Source organism: Poromitra crassiceps, assembly GCF_964638095.1.
Source record: "Poromitra crassiceps genome assembly, chromosome: 10".
NCBI classification, from domain to species: Eukaryota; Metazoa; Chordata; class Actinopteri; order Beryciformes; family Melamphaidae; genus Poromitra; species Poromitra crassiceps.
Genome location: NC_139631.1, coordinates 19,215,707 through 19,236,703, shown reverse-complemented (window position 1 = coordinate 19,236,703; position 20,997 = coordinate 19,215,707). Strand labels below are relative to the sequence as shown.

General features: G+C 43.9%; 1 protein-coding gene across 1 annotated transcript; it reads right to left on the bottom strand.

The window, feature by feature from the left end:
• Positions 1 to 784: 784 nt before the first annotated feature.
• On the bottom strand, positions 785 to 19,920 carry LOC310783424 (E3 ubiquitin-protein ligase KCMF1-like). Its single transcript, XM_083644285.1, has 7 exons — positions 19,787 to 19,920; positions 16,985 to 17,152; positions 12,250 to 12,389; positions 11,497 to 11,598; positions 8,496 to 8,676; positions 2,537 to 2,855; positions 785 to 2,362 (listed from the first exon to the last, which is right to left on the bottom strand). The coding sequence occupies exons 1-7, from the start codon at positions 19,800 to 19,802 to the stop codon at positions 2,035 to 2,037; spliced, it is 1,254 nt and encodes a 417-aa protein (XP_083500411.1). The 5' UTR covers positions 19,803 to 19,920; the 3' UTR covers positions 785 to 2,034.
• Between the last annotated feature and the right edge of the window lie 1,077 nt (positions 19,921 to 20,997).

Genomic DNA, 20,997 nt, shown 5'->3' with positions numbered 1-20,997 from the left:
TAACTGTCATGCATATTGCCAGAAGCCAATTGTATTAGGTTCAAAAATTAATTAGCTCACCCTGTGATTTAGTTAAATACCCTATATTTTGACCTTGGCATGACATTTAAGGCAAAACTGTTTAATACCGTACTGTATGTACACATATTGTTGTTAGAATGCAGCTACGTTTGTCACTTCTGGTTTATCATAGAAAAAACTAATTGCATCACATGACTATAGTCATATACCTATAGGTAGCACATTCAACTCACTGTCTTCCAAAAAAATTAAGTGCTCACAGCAGCAAACCTCAACATGACTGAAGGTCAGTGGAGCCTCAGTCTGAGGCTGACTGAAGGTCAGTGGAGCCTCAGTCAGAGGCTGACTTGAGTCCAGGAAAAAGATTAGTTTGGAGCATTTGATGGCACTAAAGGTAAAGAGTGACACAGTGGGCCTAATGGAGGGAAACACTATCATAAGCAGTGGAAGTCCTGCCGTTGCCTTCAGTGACATGTTATAGTATGTTTTTGTGATACAGGACGACTGACACTCCAGTGACTTAATCTCTACTCCTATGCATTAACACAGTTGGGCTGCTCTTCACTATAAACCAATCATCCATTTCAATCCACTTGTGCTGTGCTTTACAGAGCTTGTTTATCTTGGCTGGCACCACTACTGTGAAGGAAGAAATGCATCAGAAGAGAAGACTAATTATGAGATCGAACTTGGACCTGTAAGATTTCATAGGTTTTTCCTTTATTTTTACCATACGCTGTACATGCTAGCCAGTAAATTAGGAACAAAACAAAAACACAAACCAGAGAGCAGGATTGGGTTAGTTAATTTCCATCCAAAACATTTTTATTGTCCTCCAAACTGAAAGGTTGACCCTGTAATTTGGCTTGTTTATCGAGCCAAAACATACATTGCATTTCTTAAGGTAGCAGTGGAGGCATACAAAGACCTTTTTACTGAGAGAAATGAATGGAAGGAGCATACAGGATTCTCTCCTTCAAGTCACATGTTGAATAATCTTTGCATTCATGAGCAATTGTGAGAGGATTAATTTCAAATCACGGGAAGCTGGAGAGTGTAGCATCTGGTTTTACGAAAGGGGGGGGGGGCTAAAGAAAAAGACCAGGTTTGTGTTTCTTCCATTATTACAAAAGGCCTGAAAACGGTCACACTGAAGCGATTGTTACCATGACGATCTTCTGCCTCAGAGCTGTACATCGCCTTTATGTAGAGCATTTGTAGTGTACACAGATGGACACGTCTCTGGATATGCAATTCAAAACCAAAGTGCCCACAGTTGATATAAAGCAAGGTCGCATGACCCAATACAGGTGATGTCACACAAGGGGGAGGGGCTTGAGACTGGCTATGAACAGGACCAAACTCGGCCAACAGTCTGTCTGTGTGTGTGGCGCAGAAATATCACTGATGTGGCAATCGACACCATAAATGTACAGTTACTTGGGTGTCTGGACAACAGAACGAACGACCTCCCCGTCTCGTGACTGTGCAGTTAAAAATGGGCACATGGTGATTTAAGCTCATGCTTAAGTTGTGGTAAACCATCCAAGCACTTCTTTAATTAATAACTATAAATACACAGCAGCGTTTTTTGTCGGAGAGGTTTGTGTCTGCCTCCTCTCCCTGGGTGAGTGTGTGAGGACGTGTTTGTCTCTTAACGGCTAACTATGCTTGCTCATCTGCTAGAGGGAACATGGGTTATGTGGAATTGATTATCAACGTTCATATAGATTTTCTATAATATATTTATATAGTTATTTGTCCTTTCTCTCACGCACCCACCTTACTTGCTCACTTTCACATTCTCTCGTCTCGCTACTTTTATTCAATGTACACAACGTAATAAACATGGGGATGAGTGGGAGCGACAGAGCTGAAATGACAATCACTGAGGGGGGAGAAAACAAAGCCAAAAAGAACCGCAGTCTTTTTTTTTCATCCATTGGCAGTTGGACAGACTCTGTGGTCAGCCAGTTACAATGGTGGTTTTGGGGGGGGGGAGCGGCCATGTCATCAAAGAGGCGGGGCGGGGGGCTCTTTCTTCGTCGCTGTCGTTTTAGTTGTCGTTTTCGTCGTCTTGGTAGCGGGGCTCATCTCCTTGAGGTTGAGGTTCTCCAGTGCCACGTCCAAGGTCATGACCTCCACACAGCCCATGGCCTCGAAGTCAGCGAAATTCCGCAACGGCCCGTGACAGTCGTCCTCGTCCTCGGAGGAAGAAGCCGAGGCGTCCTCGTCGGGCAGCAGCGTGGACAGCAACAGCTCCGTCACAAACAGGCTCCGGTCGGCCCACTGGGCCTCACATGCCTGCCGCTCCAACTCAGACAGTCGCGGTTCGCTCAGCCTGCCCAGGAGAGAGAGATTGAGTGGTGATGAGCAAGAGAGTGGGAGACAAGAGTGTACCAAGATGGAAAATGACAAGATAGAATGAGAAGGGAGGAAGGGTCCACATTTAGACAATTACAAAAGTTACAAAAATGAGGGAAATCAGACAAAAACAATAGAACAACAGGCCAACCTGCTGAGTAGAAACTGGGAGCTGTGTGTGGTATGCTGCGCATTGGGCTCGGGGGGGCCCGGGTTGGGGCTGGGGTTGGTATTGTGGTTGGCGCTGGGGTTTGGGTTGGCGGCAGCCGAGTTGCTATTGAGGATTGCGTTGGCGCGGCCCCCGCCCCGTGTGGCGTTGCGGGCCGTCTCCAGCTGCTGGCGTGCCGCTTGGGCCTGCTGGCGCTCCAACTGGAGCTGCATCTGGAGCTGCTGGAGCTGAGAGGCCGAGGGGCCCGAGCTCAGCTGGCCGCCCGCCGAACGCCGCACCCCCGACAGCTGGGACAGGAGCTCTGCAGGGAGAGAGGAGAGAGAGCAGACGGGGCAGAGGAGAGAGAGAGCAGAGGGGGCAGAGGAGAGAGGGCAGAGGAGAGAGAGCAGGGGGTAGAGGAGAGAGGGCAGAGGGGGTAGAGGAGAGAGGGCAGAGGGGGCAGAGGAGAGAGCACAGATCAGAGGAGAGAGAGCAGGGGGTAGAGGAGAGAGAGCAGAGGGGGTAGAGGAGAGAGAGCAGAGGGGGCAGAGAGAGAGAGAGGGCAGAGAGGGTAGAGGAGAGAGCAGAGGGTAGAGGAGAGAGAGCAGAGGGCAGAGGAGACAGAGCAGAGAGGGTAGAGGAGAGAGCAGAGGGTAGAGGAGAGAGAGCAGAGGGCAGAGGAGACAGAGCAGAGAGGGTAGAGGAGAGAGCAGAGGCTTGCTGTCAGGATCAGCAGTACAGAAGATACAGGAGCAAGGAGGTGCATGTGCATTTCACTCCTGTGTTGCCAGCCTGGAGGTGGTCTCCACCATCGACTCTGCTACTGGCTTTGACTGACTGACTACTAGCTTTTAGATCAAGTGGTTTCTCAGCCAACTGGCCCGAATGAGGCAGAATACCAACCAGTTAGCGAGCCAGTAAGTCTAAGAGGAAGTATGGTGGTTTCACAGCAAGGCCATATATCTACAAACAGTTAAGACGGTAGTCTCTCTTGGGTGGTCAGAAAGTATCCTTGTTTTGTGGCAGTGAGAGACAGGGTCGTTTCTAGAGCAAGCTCCTAGCTACATATTTATCAGTGGCAGTAATAATAGCTGCTGTTGGCTCGTGAATAATGTACTTACAGGTAAGGGTCAATACCTGAAAAGGTGCTTGGGCCGATGTCATTTATTAAGCGTTTACATACACCTTGAAGAACATTATCCTGCTCATACCTGACCAAAGATTAAAAATAGTGCTGATCCATATGTCCATATGTTTTTAAATTGGCTAGCTAGCAATATCAGTCTCCCTGATGACACCTGAGAGTCTGGCCAGGGAAATATGTGGGTTGACCGTCAGTGTTTCAAGGTTCCACTTGGGAAAGTAGCCTGCGCAAAATGAGCCTGATACTGGGCAGGATCAAACAGCGTTCTGACTGCTGTGAAGGTTCAGTGCTCAAACACTGTCACAGGACCACTACTCTTTGTCCTGTTTTCCCTGGCAGGAAGTGACATAAAAGGCACACAATTATTTTCATTATCAGTAGAGATGTAACGGTATGAAAATTTCACATCACGATTATTGTGACCAAAATTATCACGGTTATCGTAAAAAATAGCTGAAAATGTTCAAAAAGTACTGAGGGACTCACTGAAATCATTTTACAACGTTTTACATTGAAAATTCAGACCCAAAAAGGATTGATACACTCACTGAAATCATTTCACCAAGGCTGCACATTTGCATCTGGGAGACGGTTGCCAACTTTGGTTGATGATGGACAGTATTTACCATGTTTTTCAAAGCACTGTAATCACGGTAACATGGTAATCACGGTACCACGGTTTTAATGATAATTTGAATCGGTACGGTTATCGTAAGGAATTTTTATCACGGTTATCATTAAAACCGGTTATCGTTACATCCCTAATTATCAGTCTATTATTAGAATATCTGTTCTGGTCTTCTTCACTGCAGGGTGATATAAGAGTTGTGTTCACAAAGTTGAGTCATGTTAGCAGCAACAGCAGAACAGCTAGAAACTTAGCAAAATTCTACCCAAGATGATATAGAGAGGTGAGGGGGGATTAAGAACTGAACTTCTCCATTTGAAGGAAGAAGCAATTCACATGCACATACAGTAATAGGCAAAGTGTGGGATTTGTTACACATGTCTCCTCCATTGTAAGGTAAGAGCCCTTAAGAGAATTGACCTATAGAGAGGCAAAGTGGAACGTCACTTCCTGCTTCAGCAGAGAGATTTTCATCCGCCATTTATTTTCCCATAGACATTTCGTAAAATGCTTATAAAATAGTTGTACTTCGTCAAACCAAACGGTTCAGTTAATGCTATAATCGGGAGAGACCATAGAACATTTCACTCGGACCAAAACAAAAAAAAAACATGGAAAAAATATTTTCTTTAAACCTGCATTTTGGTCCCAGTGAAATGTTATACGATCTCTCCTGTTTCTAAATATATCTGTACTGTTTGGTTTGAACCAGTAAAACTATTTTTATACGCATTTTACTAAATGTGTATAGGAAAATAAATGGCGGATGAAAATCTCTGGTACAGTGCTGAAGCGGGAAGTAGGCGGTCACTTTGCCTCTCTATACACACACGACTTGCGTATGCTGTTCTGCACCCGGTCGGGTGTGAATGGCAGTGTTGACCTAATAGCAGATGGACATAGCGTAATTAACATGAGGAGCTGCAATAGTCAAATAACATGAGAAAGTGTTACTTGACTAGTGAAGCTAATTGGACAATTAAGGGGAGCAGGTAATCGGGTGAATCAAGCCTTCACCACCGTGAAGGGGCTTATTATTTGCAATAATGTCTGGTTCCCTGTATATCCCAGTACACAGCTAATTAGCAAACAATCATTTCCACACAAAAACACTCATTTAAAAAGTGATTTTATAACAGGTAATGAAGACGGTTTATCTAATTAGTTCTAAATTAGGGGTGAAGTTAGCGCATGCGGAGGAGGGGCTAACAAGTACTAGTTACGATCCTGCTGGAAATCAGAAGACATGGTGTGAGTCGACAGCATGTATGATAGAGCTCGCCTCCACCAGTCAGATTGTTAGTCTAACAATCTATCAGTCAAGTCGACCACCCAGCAGGTAAAACAGGCCATTAGAGGCCAGGGTGCACTGGAACATGGCCGCTCATTATGGCACAGCTGGAGCTGACATGGCGCTGAACTGGATTAAAATCAGGAACAGGATAAACAAAGAATCGCCACGGCAATATCTGTGCCCACACACTACTTTACTAGACCACCTGGCACCTGCAAGTGCATTCTGAAACAGGCACCAAGGATGTAGAGCAGGGATACTCAACTTGCATTGCCCGGGGGCCACTTTCGTGAAATGATAGAAGGCCAGGGGCCAGTTAATAAACAATCAATATACATTTTTCTGTAGCGGATTGTAGGTTTTTGGGGTGTCAGCCGGAGTTTAGTCTGACAATGTTGTGCACACCGGATAGTTAGTTAGGTTAACACATTCACTGCCAGCCGTTTTTCAATACTGTAGTTAGCTTCTGCCAAGGTTTTTTTTTGAGGATTCTGGCTCATCTTTCAAGAGCCGAGGATTCGTTTCTGTTAGGATTTTGTGAACACACAATATCTCAAAAGAACTAATAGAATGTGTGCTTTCTCTGTCTAAAAGAGTTAGTTTGTAGAGTTAGTAGTTATGTAAGCATTAGCAGTTGAATACAGCATGGTTTCAGCGTCTGAAAATTTATTCTGAGATAAACAGCTTTTTGTGAAATTCGATAGAACAGTCACTTTAACCATTCATTTTTGGCATCAGTAAGACGTCAGACATCTAAACAATAGTTTTGAACAGTAATTTCCTCCATAACAGCAAGAAACACCCCTCTCCTTCAAACTCCTCCCTCCGTGTGTGTTCTTCTTGGCTGCAGCGGGCGTGTCACAAGCTCGTTTCTGTTGCTGCTGTAACCTCGCGTCACCAGGCTCACTGCTTTGCTGCTGCTGTGCCTGTCTGCTGGCGGCCGCTCTTTGGGCGAGTCTGGTGGGCTCGCTCGTTTCTTGGAGTTTCGGTTGAGAGCTTTGATGAAGCTTTTGCGATTCTGGTCATATTTATGCTGCGTGTTTCAAAGTGTGTTCCACCCGTAATCTATTATGCAAATTTGCAATCCCACACCGCCAGCAATCAGCGCGAAAACGAAAGCGTTTTCGCCAATCCATTTTCATGAGAATGGCTTCCTCACACTGCTTTTTGCTTGCCTTCCTCTAGTCAGGAGAGCACTGTCGCCACTTAGTGGGTCGGTGGAATGGGTTGTACATGTTCGGTGGCTCCAATATTTATATAAGAGATGTAAAAGGGTTAGATGCACATCCCACGGTCAAAAAAAAAAATCATTTTTTTGACGTATTAACACCTTAAGTGCCATAGCCGAAATAATTCGTCTTACATAATCCAACGCTTAAGTGCCAGAGCCGAGTTTACTCGTCTTACATAAACATTTTTTTTTTTTTGACGCTGGGACATCAATCAACAACTTTTACATCTTCGAGATCACTATTGGAGCAAGATAATGTGTATAATCTATTTTACCGACCCACTAAGTGTTGACAGTGCTCCCCCAGACGACCGAAATCAAAGAAAAAACTGCCGCGGGACCAAGCCGTTCAAGGAAATGCCGTGGCGATTTTACAGTAATCCACTTGTCTTGCCTGAGAGCGGCCGCGCACCGGCAGCAGCACACAGAGAGCGGAGAGCGATTTGCAAAATAGATCATAGGTGAAACACACTTTGAAACACCTCAGAAAGGCCATAATCAACATCTGCCCATCGCCCACGCATTCCCCGGCCCATCTTGACTCGCACAAGGAGCGTCCGCACGCAGGCAAGCAGGCAGGCAGGCACACAGGCAGGCAGCAGCAAAAGCGCTTCTGACACGCCCGCTGTACAGCCAGGAGGAAGGAGGAGAAGACACACGGAGGGAGGAGTTTGAATGAGAGGGGTGTTTCCTGTTGTTATGGAGGAAATTACTGTTCAAAACTATTGTTTAGAATGTCTGACGGTCTTACTGATGCCAAAAATGAATGGTTAAAGTGACTGTTTCACAAAAAGCCATTTATCTCTGAATAAATTTCCAGACGCTGAAACCATGCTGTACTCAACGGCTAATATCTACATAACTACTAACTCTGCAAACTAACTCTTTTAGACAGAGAAAGCACACATTCTATTAGTTATTTTTAGATGATTGGTGTTCATGAATTCTTAACAGAAAAGAATCCTCGGCTGTTGCTAAAATGAGCCAGAATCGTCAAAAACACCCCTGGCACAACTTACCTACAGGAATGAAAACATGGCTGGCATTCAATGTGTTAATACATCATTGGCAGTGAACGTGTTAAGTACATACATAAGTGCCTGGGTAGCGAGCAGACGGCGGTATTTGACAATTTAGCAGCTAAATCATAGATTATTGAAAGATATTCCATATTCCAGACTGAAATGTTATAACAGAAGTGGAGTATTGGCCAGAATGACATGAACATTCGGACACTTATTCAGCGGGTATCTTGCATGTCTCGTTCAGGTGCACTGTAAAAAAAAAAATATATATTTTTTTTTTTGCAATTCCATCGCGGGCCACACAGGGGGCGCCCGCGGGTCGCCAGTTGAGTATCACTGATGTAGAGTATCTAAGCTACTGCAGTTTTGTTTGTATATTTATGGAACAACTTCTAATAAGACAACTCTTTAAAACCTATGCACTTTGAACATGTGTGATATACTTCAATGTGAACTAGCATGTTGTGTGTCAGACCTCCTGCAGTTGCAGCTGGGTCAAAGTCCGTTAAAGGTCAACAGAATAGAAGTACTTGTATTCTGACTGGCCTGGATTAGGAGAGAGCCCATTATAATATTGTGTATAGTGTGCATGAGTTCAACATGTTCCCATGGCCTCCCTTCGTCTTGCTGTGTGACTGACCTGCTATGGGATCCATGGCCTCTCTGCTGTAGTTGGAGCTCTGTGAGGAGCTCTGACTTGTGGAGAGCCCCCCTGTGGTGCTGCTGGTGAAGTGCATGTTAGACCTGCGTGCACGAGGACCACCCAGTCCACGCCCAGGGTGGAACATCCTCCTCACGTGCCGCACCCCGCTGGACTCATCGTGAAGCTGGCCGTTAAGGAACACACAGCGAGACATGGAATCACACAGTCACTACACTGCCTGCTGCTCTCATGCATGCGCGCACATGCACAAACACACACAAGTGCGTGCACCAAGCATGCCCACTAACAAAAGCTCTGGCCCCGTTTTGGAGAGTCTGTGATGTAGTAGTTTGTTTCACTTTTTATTTTCCTTAATTTTCAGTTCTTGCATGCTAGATTTTGTGTAAAACACTTCCATGCAAAACACTTGATAATCCTGTTTGTTAAAGGTGCTCTATAAATAACTTGGATCTTAAAGTCCCTGGAAACCAAAATCCACAAAAACGTTCTAACTATGTTATTTAGGGTCTTATGTTAGTAATTATATGCCTCCGAAATTATTATGCATTACTTTCAACCCAAAGCCTTAAAATCGACACTTTTCTACAAGATTCTACAAGATACTTCCTCATTGAAGAGAGCAGTGCGCGAGGTGCTAAAATGTAGGAGCTTATGACGTCATAAGCTCTATATAACCTTTGTACACGCACGCAACACGCAGTCCCGCACATTCTGCCTCCATCTCTCTTCAGAGTTCTAGTGGTCCCACACCTTTTTGCAGCTAGCTAACTACGCATTGCATCAACACAAAGGCTCTTTTAAGAACCAACATCTATCTATCTATCTATCTATCTCTATCTATCTATCTATCTATCTATCTGCGAGTTTATCACCGGCGGTGTGTTGGAACCTTGAGAGGGAGAGCTCTCTCCTCTGCCTGCTGCGGCGCTGCTGCTGTGTGTGTGTGTGTGTGTGTGTGTGTGTGCGTGTGCGTGCAGACAGATAGACAGATGACCGTCAGTCAGTACGCTATGCGCTGCGTGGAGCAACCATAGGCAGCAACGTGCGAACACACACGCACACGCACACGCACACACACACACACACACTTTATTTCCTTCTTATCTCTCTCTCTCTCTCCTCTCTCCCTCTCGGAGCAGAGGAGAGAGGTCTGAGATACGTGCATTCGGCGGCATGTGAAAGCCGCTTTGAGCTGCATCTTGATAGGCTGTCTTGCTCTATTTCCGTGTCTGATTGGTCCATTTCAACCTCGCGCCCCCTGCCGCTGGAACCGCCCAGCGTTTCGTTGTCGCAGACTAGCCCCCTCCCCCCTCGCCCCCTCCCCTGCTCCTCTCGCGCTTGAGAATTGTGGACACGCCCACACAGTCAGCGGGAAAAAGGACACTCTAAAATCGAATAGATTCTCATTACTTTTGCCATGAGTGTCAAACCTAAATTTATATACTTTGCGACGTTCATCATCGTTCAAATTTGGCTGGTGGCTTATTAACATAGGTTCCTGTGATGTGATGAACTCAAAATGCTAAATAATAAAGAAATATTTCTGGTTTCCAGGGACTTTAAGATTGCTGTCATTTGGTCGTCCCTGCCTATCCCAGAGTGCAATTCATACAGAGAATACATCTGATGATTTCAATTCATACATCATCAGAGAATACATCTGATGATTTTAATTCATACATCAGAGAATACATCTGATGATTTCAATTCATACATCATCAGAGAATACATCTGATGATTTTAATTCATACATCAGAGAATACATCTGATGATTTCAATTCAAACATCATCAGAGAATACATCTGATGATTTTAATTCATACATCAGAGAATACATCTGATGATTTCAATTCATACATCATCAGAGAATACATCTGATGATTTTAATTCATACATCAGAGAATACATCTGATGATTTCAATTCAAACATCATCAGAGAACACATCTGATGATTTTGGGCTGGTGTAAGCAGGTGCTGGTATTTGAGCACTTAGCACTGTTGGACAGGTAATGAAACCACCTTATGAACTCTGGTCACTGTTGGACTGCACCTTGGCATTATAATACAAATAAATATTTGTTCTGCTTTCCTGAAATGGCAACACTGTGTACTTATGTGCACTGAGTGAAAGAAGTGGTGTAAGCTCACTTCTAAATGAATCCCAGGGCAATTTGTGCCGTCCAGATTGCTTTGTCATGGTAAAGCTGGGACAAAACCCAAGGACCCGTCCATTTATTCTGATCTGATCAGTGAGACTGATCTTATTAAGACTAGAATCTAGTGCGTGCCTGTACGCCTGGCCTGTACGCCTGGCCTGCTCAACGGAGCAATTGTGAGATATGATGTAATTGCCCAAAACAATTGAGGTCTTCCATTGTTTCATTCAACACAGCAGGTCCCCCATGTTGTCTACTGGTTTTCATCATTCAGTAACAGATGGAGCGATTCCTAAGTTGTTTTCAGAAAATTACCCTCACTTCAGCAGTTATCTTCCCATCACTGTATTTGATTCCATCTGAATTAGAGGTGAACATGTAATCTTTCTAAATGATCCCAGTCACAGCTGAGTAGGAATATGCTGGTAGGCAAAACCCTCCTACCCAGAGCCTCTACTGTCCAGATGCCCGAACCACAATCTTTACATTTGTTTATTTACTAAACAAATAGAGAAATGGTGCCATCTATCAATATTGCTGAGATTTGGACATAATCATTCTCATTTATGTTCACCAAACATGGGGATTACCCCGAGTCTAGTCCCATCTTCAATATAGACAAAGCAATCTGGACTAGTAGGGCTGTCAACTTTTCAACAACAAAAATCAAGTTTGAATTAATTTTAAATCACACGTTCAAATAAATTATATTCGAGTTCAACCGATTCAAATTAAAATTAAACTAAACTTGTGTTGCCGCCCTCAATGTTGATGAGCTGTCAACATATATGCTGTTGCAGCCTAACATTTCAAAAGGATATCAAGTCTCTGGGTGCTCTGTGTTCAAGTGTGAGATGAGCAGCAAAGTCATCGGTCACATGATTAGGGTCGCCACCTGGAAGTGCTGCACATATGGGACAGATCTGCAAGACAGGGAGAGAAAGCAAGCATGACAAATATCTGTACACTTCATTTCACTGAAACAGTCGATGTTGGGCTCTCTGGAACAAACACCACCCAAGAAGACTGGTAAATCTCTGCAAACGCTCTATTCAAAACCACCACAAAGCAAGACAGCATTGCACCGAAGTCAGAATTATCCAACGTTTGCACACTTGCACACATAACTAATTTAGCCACTTCTAATGTTTTTTTTTTGTCAAAACCAGTTACTCAAAATCAGTGTGTTTTATTAGCGTCACAAGACAAATATAGTGACTAGTTAGAGCTGCAACGTTTATCCGACACCACGTCACGGTTTTTTTAAGATAGCAGCTGACATTGTCTGGGGCATTATGAATAGTAAGACAATAAGTAGTAATCAACATACTTTACTAGAAATTTTAACCTCTAGCATTTGATTCTCCAATGTCAAGCGCATTTTCCAGACAATTTACTTAATTCACAAATGTTCCAAGAATTTCTGAGGGACATGGGGGTTTCACAGGCTATGCTGAGGAGGGGAACAATACACATGGACATGTTGCCAGTTGTTGAAACCAGAGTCAATTCAGAACAGGCTTCTAACATGGCTTTGGTGGATGGTTGGCTGTGAGGCTCCAGCTTCAACTCACCACTTCTGTGGAGGTCTCTGTGTGCTCGGAGGCCACATGCTCCTGCAGGGAGATCTCCGTGTAGCCCATCCTGCCACAGTAGGGACATGTGAAGGCCTGGGGCTGCTCCACCGAGAAGGCCTCTCCACCGTAGTACAGGTCTGGGGGGGAACCAATATGGACAATTGACATGACACTGAGTTTCAGAGTGGTTTTTAACTGCTAGTACATTTTAGGTGCTGGATTATATTTGCCAACCACAGGTGCCAAAATCTATTTAGCAGCTAGTACCATCTGCTGTGTCTTCGGCAACATTTTTTTTTTTAGGAGATAACCCTTTCCATCAACTGGAACCTAGTGCTTGTGCTGAAGTCCTAGACATGTTGGATCTTACGGGGAAAAGTGAATGGGGTTTTAGAATGGGGATTTCACCTAAATGCATAACATAAGGACTGTGCATTTAGGTGAAATCCCCATTCTAAAACCCCTTCACTTTCCCCCATAAGATCCAACATGCTACTTCCGGACTCATCCCTGCAGTGCTCTAATATGTTCAGGGGCCACATTGTCAGGGCCCGAGGGCCGGACATTTCCCTGAGCTATTATCATTGTAGACTACACTTGACACAACGCGCCGCCCACGACATAAACTTTTTGATTTGACTACATTGACCACGCCTATCATAGCCTTGTCATGGTCCCATCTAGTTTTTGAGACAGAGAGAGGAGACACACAAACTGAGTGGGGAAGGGGGGGGGGACAGAGAGAGACGCAAGGATGACAGGCTGGGGGACACTCCAATGCAGTATGAATGGAGCCGTGAGCGAGTCTGGGCAAATGGCAGCCTGCAACATCGTTCTCAGCTCAATACATGATGAATTGTTAGAGAAACTCTGGAAGACTGTTCAAGTTCAAATGTCTGTACAGCAGATTTCAAAGTATAACTATTAATCTAGTCACTGTGTGTAGGCTCAGTTTAGAAATGGTACGAGTCTGCAGATTATTTGGAAGCTGTTTGTGTCATTTTGATTCATGGTGTGGGAGGAGTTCTAACACACTATAAAAAAGAAAATAAATGCACAGCTGTAGCATGTATGGCTTTTAGTTTTTTCAGTTTTAAATTTTAAAAAGTTGCTATAGCGCCACCACCTGGAAAACTGGCCTCACATACAGTATGAATAGTTAAAAAGGTTTTGTGCATTTTCATTCATGGGAAGGTAGTTTTTGTGAAAAGAAAGAATATTTCTATGATAATGTATTATTATATTATATTATGCATATCACAACAACAGGAAGACAGTCAGGAGGAAATGGCTGCAGTTGTGTTGCAGCCATTGCATCACCTTTACACTCAGCACAGATCAAACAAACCCTACTAACAGCATGGCCTTGGCTTGTATATTAGGATTTGCATGTCTGGTCCACCACAAATCGACCTTATTTTGAAACATGATGTGTGCATGCTGGCACGTGCCACATGAACAGGGAGAAGGGCACTTGCGCAACAGGGCAAATGGTAAACTTGGACCTGGAGAGGTCTGTTTCTTTCTGAGACATTCTACATTCATCTAAACAACATTGAGCTTTTGAGTCTATTTTCCAGTCATATGTTTTGTATACTCTAGGACAGAGTTTTGTATATACTCTAGGACAGGGGTGGGCAAACTTTTTTGGTTGTGGGCCACATACAGAAAAATATCCATCGTCACAGGCCAAACAACATTCATTGTGTTCTGTACTTTCTGCGGTGACAGGGCTGAACGATTTTGAGAAATCTATCTAGTTGAGATTAATTTGACCGATATTGCAATAGGATTTCTGATGGTATTTTGACACACATTTCGCGTTTAACAAATATTACACCTCCTTAAGCTATATTACGATTTCGACAAATTTGTGTTTAATTGAATTGTTCAGTTCACTAGTGAGTGACAGATCAAATGTCTCACGTTGACGTTTCATCTTTAGCCTGCACCAACAGTCACAGTGGCTGACATCGCTCTGACAGACTTTGAGTGCAGCACGATGCAGATTGACAACCAATCAGACAGATGTTCAGAATGCAGTAACGTAGTTAGCGTATCTTAGGGTTTTGCAAGAAATATTTGGTTTCAATGAAGAAATTTGCACACAGCAAATAAGCATGTGTGAGATGGGGGAAATCTGTGGGGAAAGCTGTGTGCTGTGTGTGACATGACATCACTGTAGAGGTGCGCTTGTTTTATGCACTGTGATAGTCTTAACAATGGAACGCTACTATCGTACTACGTTCTAACGCACTCTAGGAGGAATGCATCATATCAGAACCCATTTTGACAAGCCACTGTCACACAGTTTGTGGTCAAGATTTGCTCCAAGGTCAATATTGGTTATATTCAGACTCAAGATGGTAGTAAATGCAAATGACTTGGTAAAGACTTTCTCATTTTGTATTTACCACTTTATTGGGTCATTCAAGCGAGCTCTAATCATAATAACAATATTTCAAATAGCATATGAAGGCAGCTGTTGTGATAGTATTTGATGGGATGCAGTCATGCAGAACATGTTGGGAAGATCTGGGAGATAATGAAGTACATAGTGGACTTTTGGACCCACAGTTTGGCTCAGAACGCCAACTCTCGTAAGGCTGTTTGGGTCAGATCAGACACTACTAGCCAAGTCTTTGGGGTGAAGCCCTGCATCTGAAAACAAAAGCAAATACAGTGGAAAAAGGTACATGCACTTAGGGTTGGTACGATGGATGACGGCATCGACCATCGTTGATGGGCTGACCCCCCATCGACCTCTGAGCCTTCTACATCGGACCATCGTGATTATCTGTTTCGAATTCAAATTTGGCGGTTTTAATGATAAAAAAGGTCAAGTCCACTCAACCGCGACATGTGGGGGACATTAAACAAGCGCACCCAGTATGTGTCCACCAACGCAGGGGTTTTCAGTGTATAGGATCCTATACTTTGTGCAAATAAGGTCTGCCCTCACAAACTCCTATCTGAACTTTTAAACGAATAGTTTTAACTTTTAAACCCAAAACAAAGGCACAGGGAGACACATCATGGCCTATAAAGGCATCAAATGTAATCAGAAACACAATTCGCTGAGTGGTTTTCATATAGGAAGAGAAAGTATCAAATTTGCCGCCATGTTTTTTCTACGCTTCAAACCGTGGAGGACAAAACCTGTTGTTCACCCAGTCAGGTGCAGCAAGGAACAAACATCGAGCCCTCCCACAAGCGTATGATTTTGGGGGACAAGCACCTCCCCAGTTCAGAGAAGCGGTAGAGGAGGATGGGGAGGGGAGGATAAGCAGAAGTCGGCTGTATTGTGAAAATGTTAAGACAAAGAAGAAACTTCACGTTCTTTCCTGTTTTCAACCCAATGTGAGTAATGTTGTTACAAGTCTTCAACTGTGAATTCAACTCGCATGTTTCCATGAAGTCACTCCATTACATACTGTAGGCTGCTGCTGCTGTGTTTCTAATTCTCCTTAATGTAATGTTAGGTTCAAAACTGAGCCCACGCCAATCTAACGTTATATCCGCCAGTAATTGTCAATTTTCTACCAGCTAGTGAAATTCAACACACACACGTTGTTGGTCAGGATCTGTAACGTTAACATTATGTTTTGTGCCGTTCAATATTGCTGGTAGTGACAGCCACTGCTTCAGTGGCCTGGCTCTGTGCTGTAGTAGTAGCCTATCCAAGCCCGCTGGTCTCATGTAGAGCTCAGCTGTCCTATTGTAAACGTGCGGTGCAGCCAAACGGCGTCACGGCACCGCAACGATTTCAAAAACCATTAATCCACTCAGAAGTCCTCCTATTTTGGGGTGAAAAGGGTGACTAGTTTGCATCCCTGTAGATTTTTGATAAATAATCATCAGTAATGTGGACATAACGACGACAGTGCGTGTGTCCAGATAGCAGTTTTAAGTGGTGCAGCCTCTTCTCTAAGTGACATGTGTGTCCATCCGTTAGAGCAGAGATGTGCGCACAGGATTTAGCCTAGGCCCCTCCCCCCCAGCTCTACAAGGAAGTGAGAGTGGAGACAGAAAGCAGCACAAAGCCAGTGAAACGTCACACACACACACACACACAGTGCCAGAGAGAGGGGAGAGGGGGTGGGGGAGAAGGGTCCAACCTGTGCAAACGTGCACCGCTTACTTCCAACACCTTGCTGTAATTCCCCCACCCCATCATAAGCAACAGGAAGTGGACGCAAGGCAAACAAAAGGCGCCCGCTCCCAAGAAGCGCTGCAGCCAGTGTTTTTTTCCTCAGAGCGGAGCGCTTTCAAAGGTTGAGAAATGTTTCAACTTTTCAGAAAAGTGTTGGGTGACGTGAACACTGTACTGTCTGCTACAAGTGCTAACCAGCTGGTTAGTAGGCTAGCAGCTGCTCAGATGACGTTGCAGTGATCTGTATTTTATTTCTCCTCACAAATAATTAGAACAGTTAGAAAATGAAATCACTTTATTGCCATGCAGCCTTTAAAACTAGGAAAAGACTAGACTTATGCCATATTACGATACCCAAAATCCCCAGCCCTAACTCTGAATGAGGTGCTTTTGCCATAAAGACGTGAATTAATTTGACAGTTCTCCAGACCTGGGAACCTGTTTACTGTTTAAAAGGTCACCCCTCATCCCTCACAAATACACGTAGTGGAGTGGAGTCCATCAACAATACAAGTCATCACTACTACATGTTTATTGACAAAGCAAGGCCTGCCAATGGAAACGGCTACTGCCACTTACCAAAGTCGACTCGGGTTAATATACACTGCATGGGATGCTCTGTGGTGTGTCTGGTTGTGGTGGCTCCGCTCTCATAACATGACGCGCAGAGATCATAGTCGTAGCAGATTAAACATTTGTATCGGCGACCTCTGAAGTTGCCTTTCAAACATGCATCACAGCTCACACCTAGGGTCAAGAGGGAAAAAAACAATCATGATGAGAAAACTCTTTAGGGTAGTGCAGCACTAATCTTAAATGTCTGACGATTCTTCATCAGCAAGTCATTTGTTAAAGTGAATATTACTCAGAAGAACCACAATTAGACCAATAAGCAAGTCCCCCCCCCCCCCCCCGATGGAAAATGTTATGGATGTACTGTATTTTAGCTTCAGAAATTTTATTTTTAGATATTAAAGTACACAAATGAGATATTAGAGATAAATGACAGTGAAAGTGACATTTTTCAGTAGCAGAAGATGGAGTCTACTTTTGAAATCTTGCTAGCAAATGATGGAAATTCCTTGGATTCCCCTTTCCCTGTTTTGAGTTGGATGATCAACATGTGCAGTGTAGGAAATTTAAAAAATATTTTGGGGTCAACTTTTGCCCCACTGTCCAAAAAATGGGGGCAATGCATTTACAAAAATTTGGGGGCCATTTTTTTTTAAATTAGTGCATAAATTTGTTAAAGCGTAGTGTGAACAACAGCACTCTTTGTGTGAGTGTTTTTCGCCGTCTTCTCCACTCCTGGCAACCAGTTTGCAGGTGCTGAGCGGAAATTTAGATTGAATCTCAATTTCCTTCTCTAATTGAATGAATTGAATAAAGATTTCGAATGAAGATACAATTATCAAAATCTTGTGGGCAATTTTTGCCCCTTGCCTTGATCATGGTTTTTACAAGCATTCTGAGATTTCTTGGGGCATTTTTGCCCTTGCCCCTGACTAAATTATACTCTGCTGCTACTCAGTGGTGGAAATGGGGGGGGGGGGGGGGGGGGTGCCTGGGAACGGAGTTCCGAGTAAACGTTGAGGGAACGGTGAGAACGAGAGGGGGAACGGCATTCCTTCTCAGGTTCCCCTTAAAAAATGTCTTGCAATGCAATGGAGAGTAGAGCAGTGGAGGGGGCAGCATGAAAGGAGCAGAGAACATCTATTTGGAAGCTGAATAAGCAGCATCAATATCAATGTGCCATCAAGTCTGTCAAGAATCAAATTAAGGGGAAATAACCAGAGCCTGTTAATCTCTTAAATGACCTTTGTAAGACATTTTTGAATAGCTGTATCATAAGTAAAATAAAAACAGTCAAGCATTCAGAAATTATATCCTCCTATGCCTGCAGGTCCCGTGCGTCCAGGGACCCCCATCCTGTAAGTAGGGTTCCCAGAGTAAAACCTAGCCATTTCCACCACTGCTGCTACTTTGCTACTACACTGCTCATGTGAGTATCTGCTCTCTCACACATACATAAAATTGCAGTATCAAAGAGCACTATGCATGAAGCTCACTCCTCAGCAGCACAAAGCACTCTCGTTTCTACAGCACTAACCAACACTGTCTAGCGCCCGACCTATTCACCTCTGAATACAATTATTCACACATCACCGCTTCATTCATCATAACAGGAATCTTACAATATCCAATTCGTTCTCACAGCAACGTTACCTACCACTCCCAAAATATGCGTTATTATTATATGTGGTGTTAAAGGTAAACTGAGCCCACTACGTTGAAGACCAGGCAATTCTTGATTGACTACGACAGACGTGCAGCCGCGGTGTATTGTATGACACAAGGCAGTCTGAACTCCCTCATATCTCCATTCATAGCTAGCAAGCAGTTAGCTGAAAGTGACAATCTGATCCTGCTGTGCTGGCGACTAACAAGTAGCTAACGCTAGCTGCTGCAGTGACGTTAGTGTCAGTAACATCAACCAGACCTCATAGATAAGTAACGTTAACTTGATGTTACAGAAGTAGACTATTGACATCAACACAGACGTGTGGGAATAAAGGCCGCGTGGGCCTACCCGTGACTTACACTAACCTGGCTTGCTAGCTACCGTTAGCCATTTAACGAGTACATTTGTTAGCTTAAGTTAGCTGGTATGCTAACGTTAGGCAGCTAACGTTGACTTTAACTAACGCAACTTTCTATGTTAAGTGTGTTAGCCGAGTCAATGACCGGTAATGTTGGCCATTTGAGAGGAACAACGAACTTAATTTATAACAAGGTTAGCCACAAGGACGAGGTTAATGTTCAGTTAGTCAACTGTGAGCTTATGAGACTGGATTCACTGGGCCAACTTTTATCAGGAAGGGTGCTGAAATGAGCTAACAGTTAACTATGGCAAGCTTCGACCGAACAGCCATCTGCCATTCGCTCCTCAATGTTTCCCATTCTCGCCAGGCACTCCCCTACCTAACCAGCTAGCCAACGTTAACCTAGCGTTAGCTATATAACCTATTAACAGTTAGCCTGCAAGCTAGCTACCGTAGCAACATAATTAGCTAGCCCCTTCCGCTTATTTGTCACCGTTGTTTTTGATCGACTGACACTGATTGTATGCATTTTTTAAACAGAATTGCAATTGCAAGGGCCGTTGAGCTGGATAGAGACTGTGCGGCCGCCATAATGTGTCCCCACCAATGAATGCACTGCAATACACGTCCAATATTTTACTGGTGTACTAAACACTAGCCGTGGTTAGCTGAGCTGCAAAACACGAAATGCTAGCTAACGTTAGCTAGCGGTACTCTCAAACATTTCTGCGTACAACCCCAGACTTCATTCCATTCCATTGTGTCAATCTATTCTTACCTTCATGACGGGACATCCTAAGAAACACTAACACAGACCCCTGTTCGGGCTCCCTGGCTTGCAATACGGAACAATGTTGTTAGCCGGAGAGAAGAGAAGAGAAGCCGGGGCTGGCTGGCTGTCCCTGGCCTCTTCCCTCATGAAGGATCCGGTCTGGCACACTGCCCCCTCCGCCTCCCTCCTGCTGTGTCACCGTCGGATGCACTGCTAGCTCGGGCCACTTGACGGCGTAGTTGTCTCATATTATTGTGGTTTGTTCTCTAGGTTTCAGGGGTCCCCCAGTAGAAAGGGGGAATAACTATCCTTTATTATAAAAAAGTGAGCAAGTGGATTCTGTCTGTTTCAATTTTTGTCCTACTGATGATGTCACAATGCCTATGACATCATCAGTGTATGACAAGATGATTTTGGTCAATAATGATGTCACTGATGATGTCACAATGTCTATGACATCATCAGTGATCATCTTATGACATCACTGATGATGCATAGGCACGGATGGTGCCATAGGTATTGTGACGACATCAGTGATGTCATAGGCATGGTGACATCAGTGACAGTGATGTCATCAGTGATGCGAAGATGAACAATAAGTGCACTGTACATGCCAATAAAGCAGATGATTGTGCGCTGTGCATGCCAATAGAGCAGGCATCGGGCAAGCCAGTTTTCACTATAATTCCATAATAAGTAATAGCAGAATATATGATTATTTTGGTCATGGGTTTCATAGACTTCCTGAAATAAAACATCTAAAAGCAAAAATCTTGTCAAATGGAAGTTTGTGGTCTAATTTGTATCAGTTTAGGGATCCTTGACGTGAAAAAGTTAGAGAACCACTGCTCTAAAGTTGTGACACCACGGGACCTTGTAGAGAGTTCCCAGCAAAACGAGAGTTTGTTTCATTTTTTGATTATTATTTCAGTTATTAGGCGTTTAGAGTTAGAGTGTATTGTGCATGGCTTTCCTGATCAAGCCCCCCTCTCTCAAAATAAATAAAATATTAAAATATAAAATATTTATCAATTTTGGGGTATGTGACCTGAAGAAGTTTGGGAACCCCTGTCCTAAAATAGGCTACTATGGCCTTGGTCAGTGTTAATTAATAGCACTAGGCCTACATGTTAATAATGACATAGGCCTACATAAAATATAATAAAAATGAAATACCTATTACCTGCAATAGCCTAAAAGCTCTACATGACATCTCT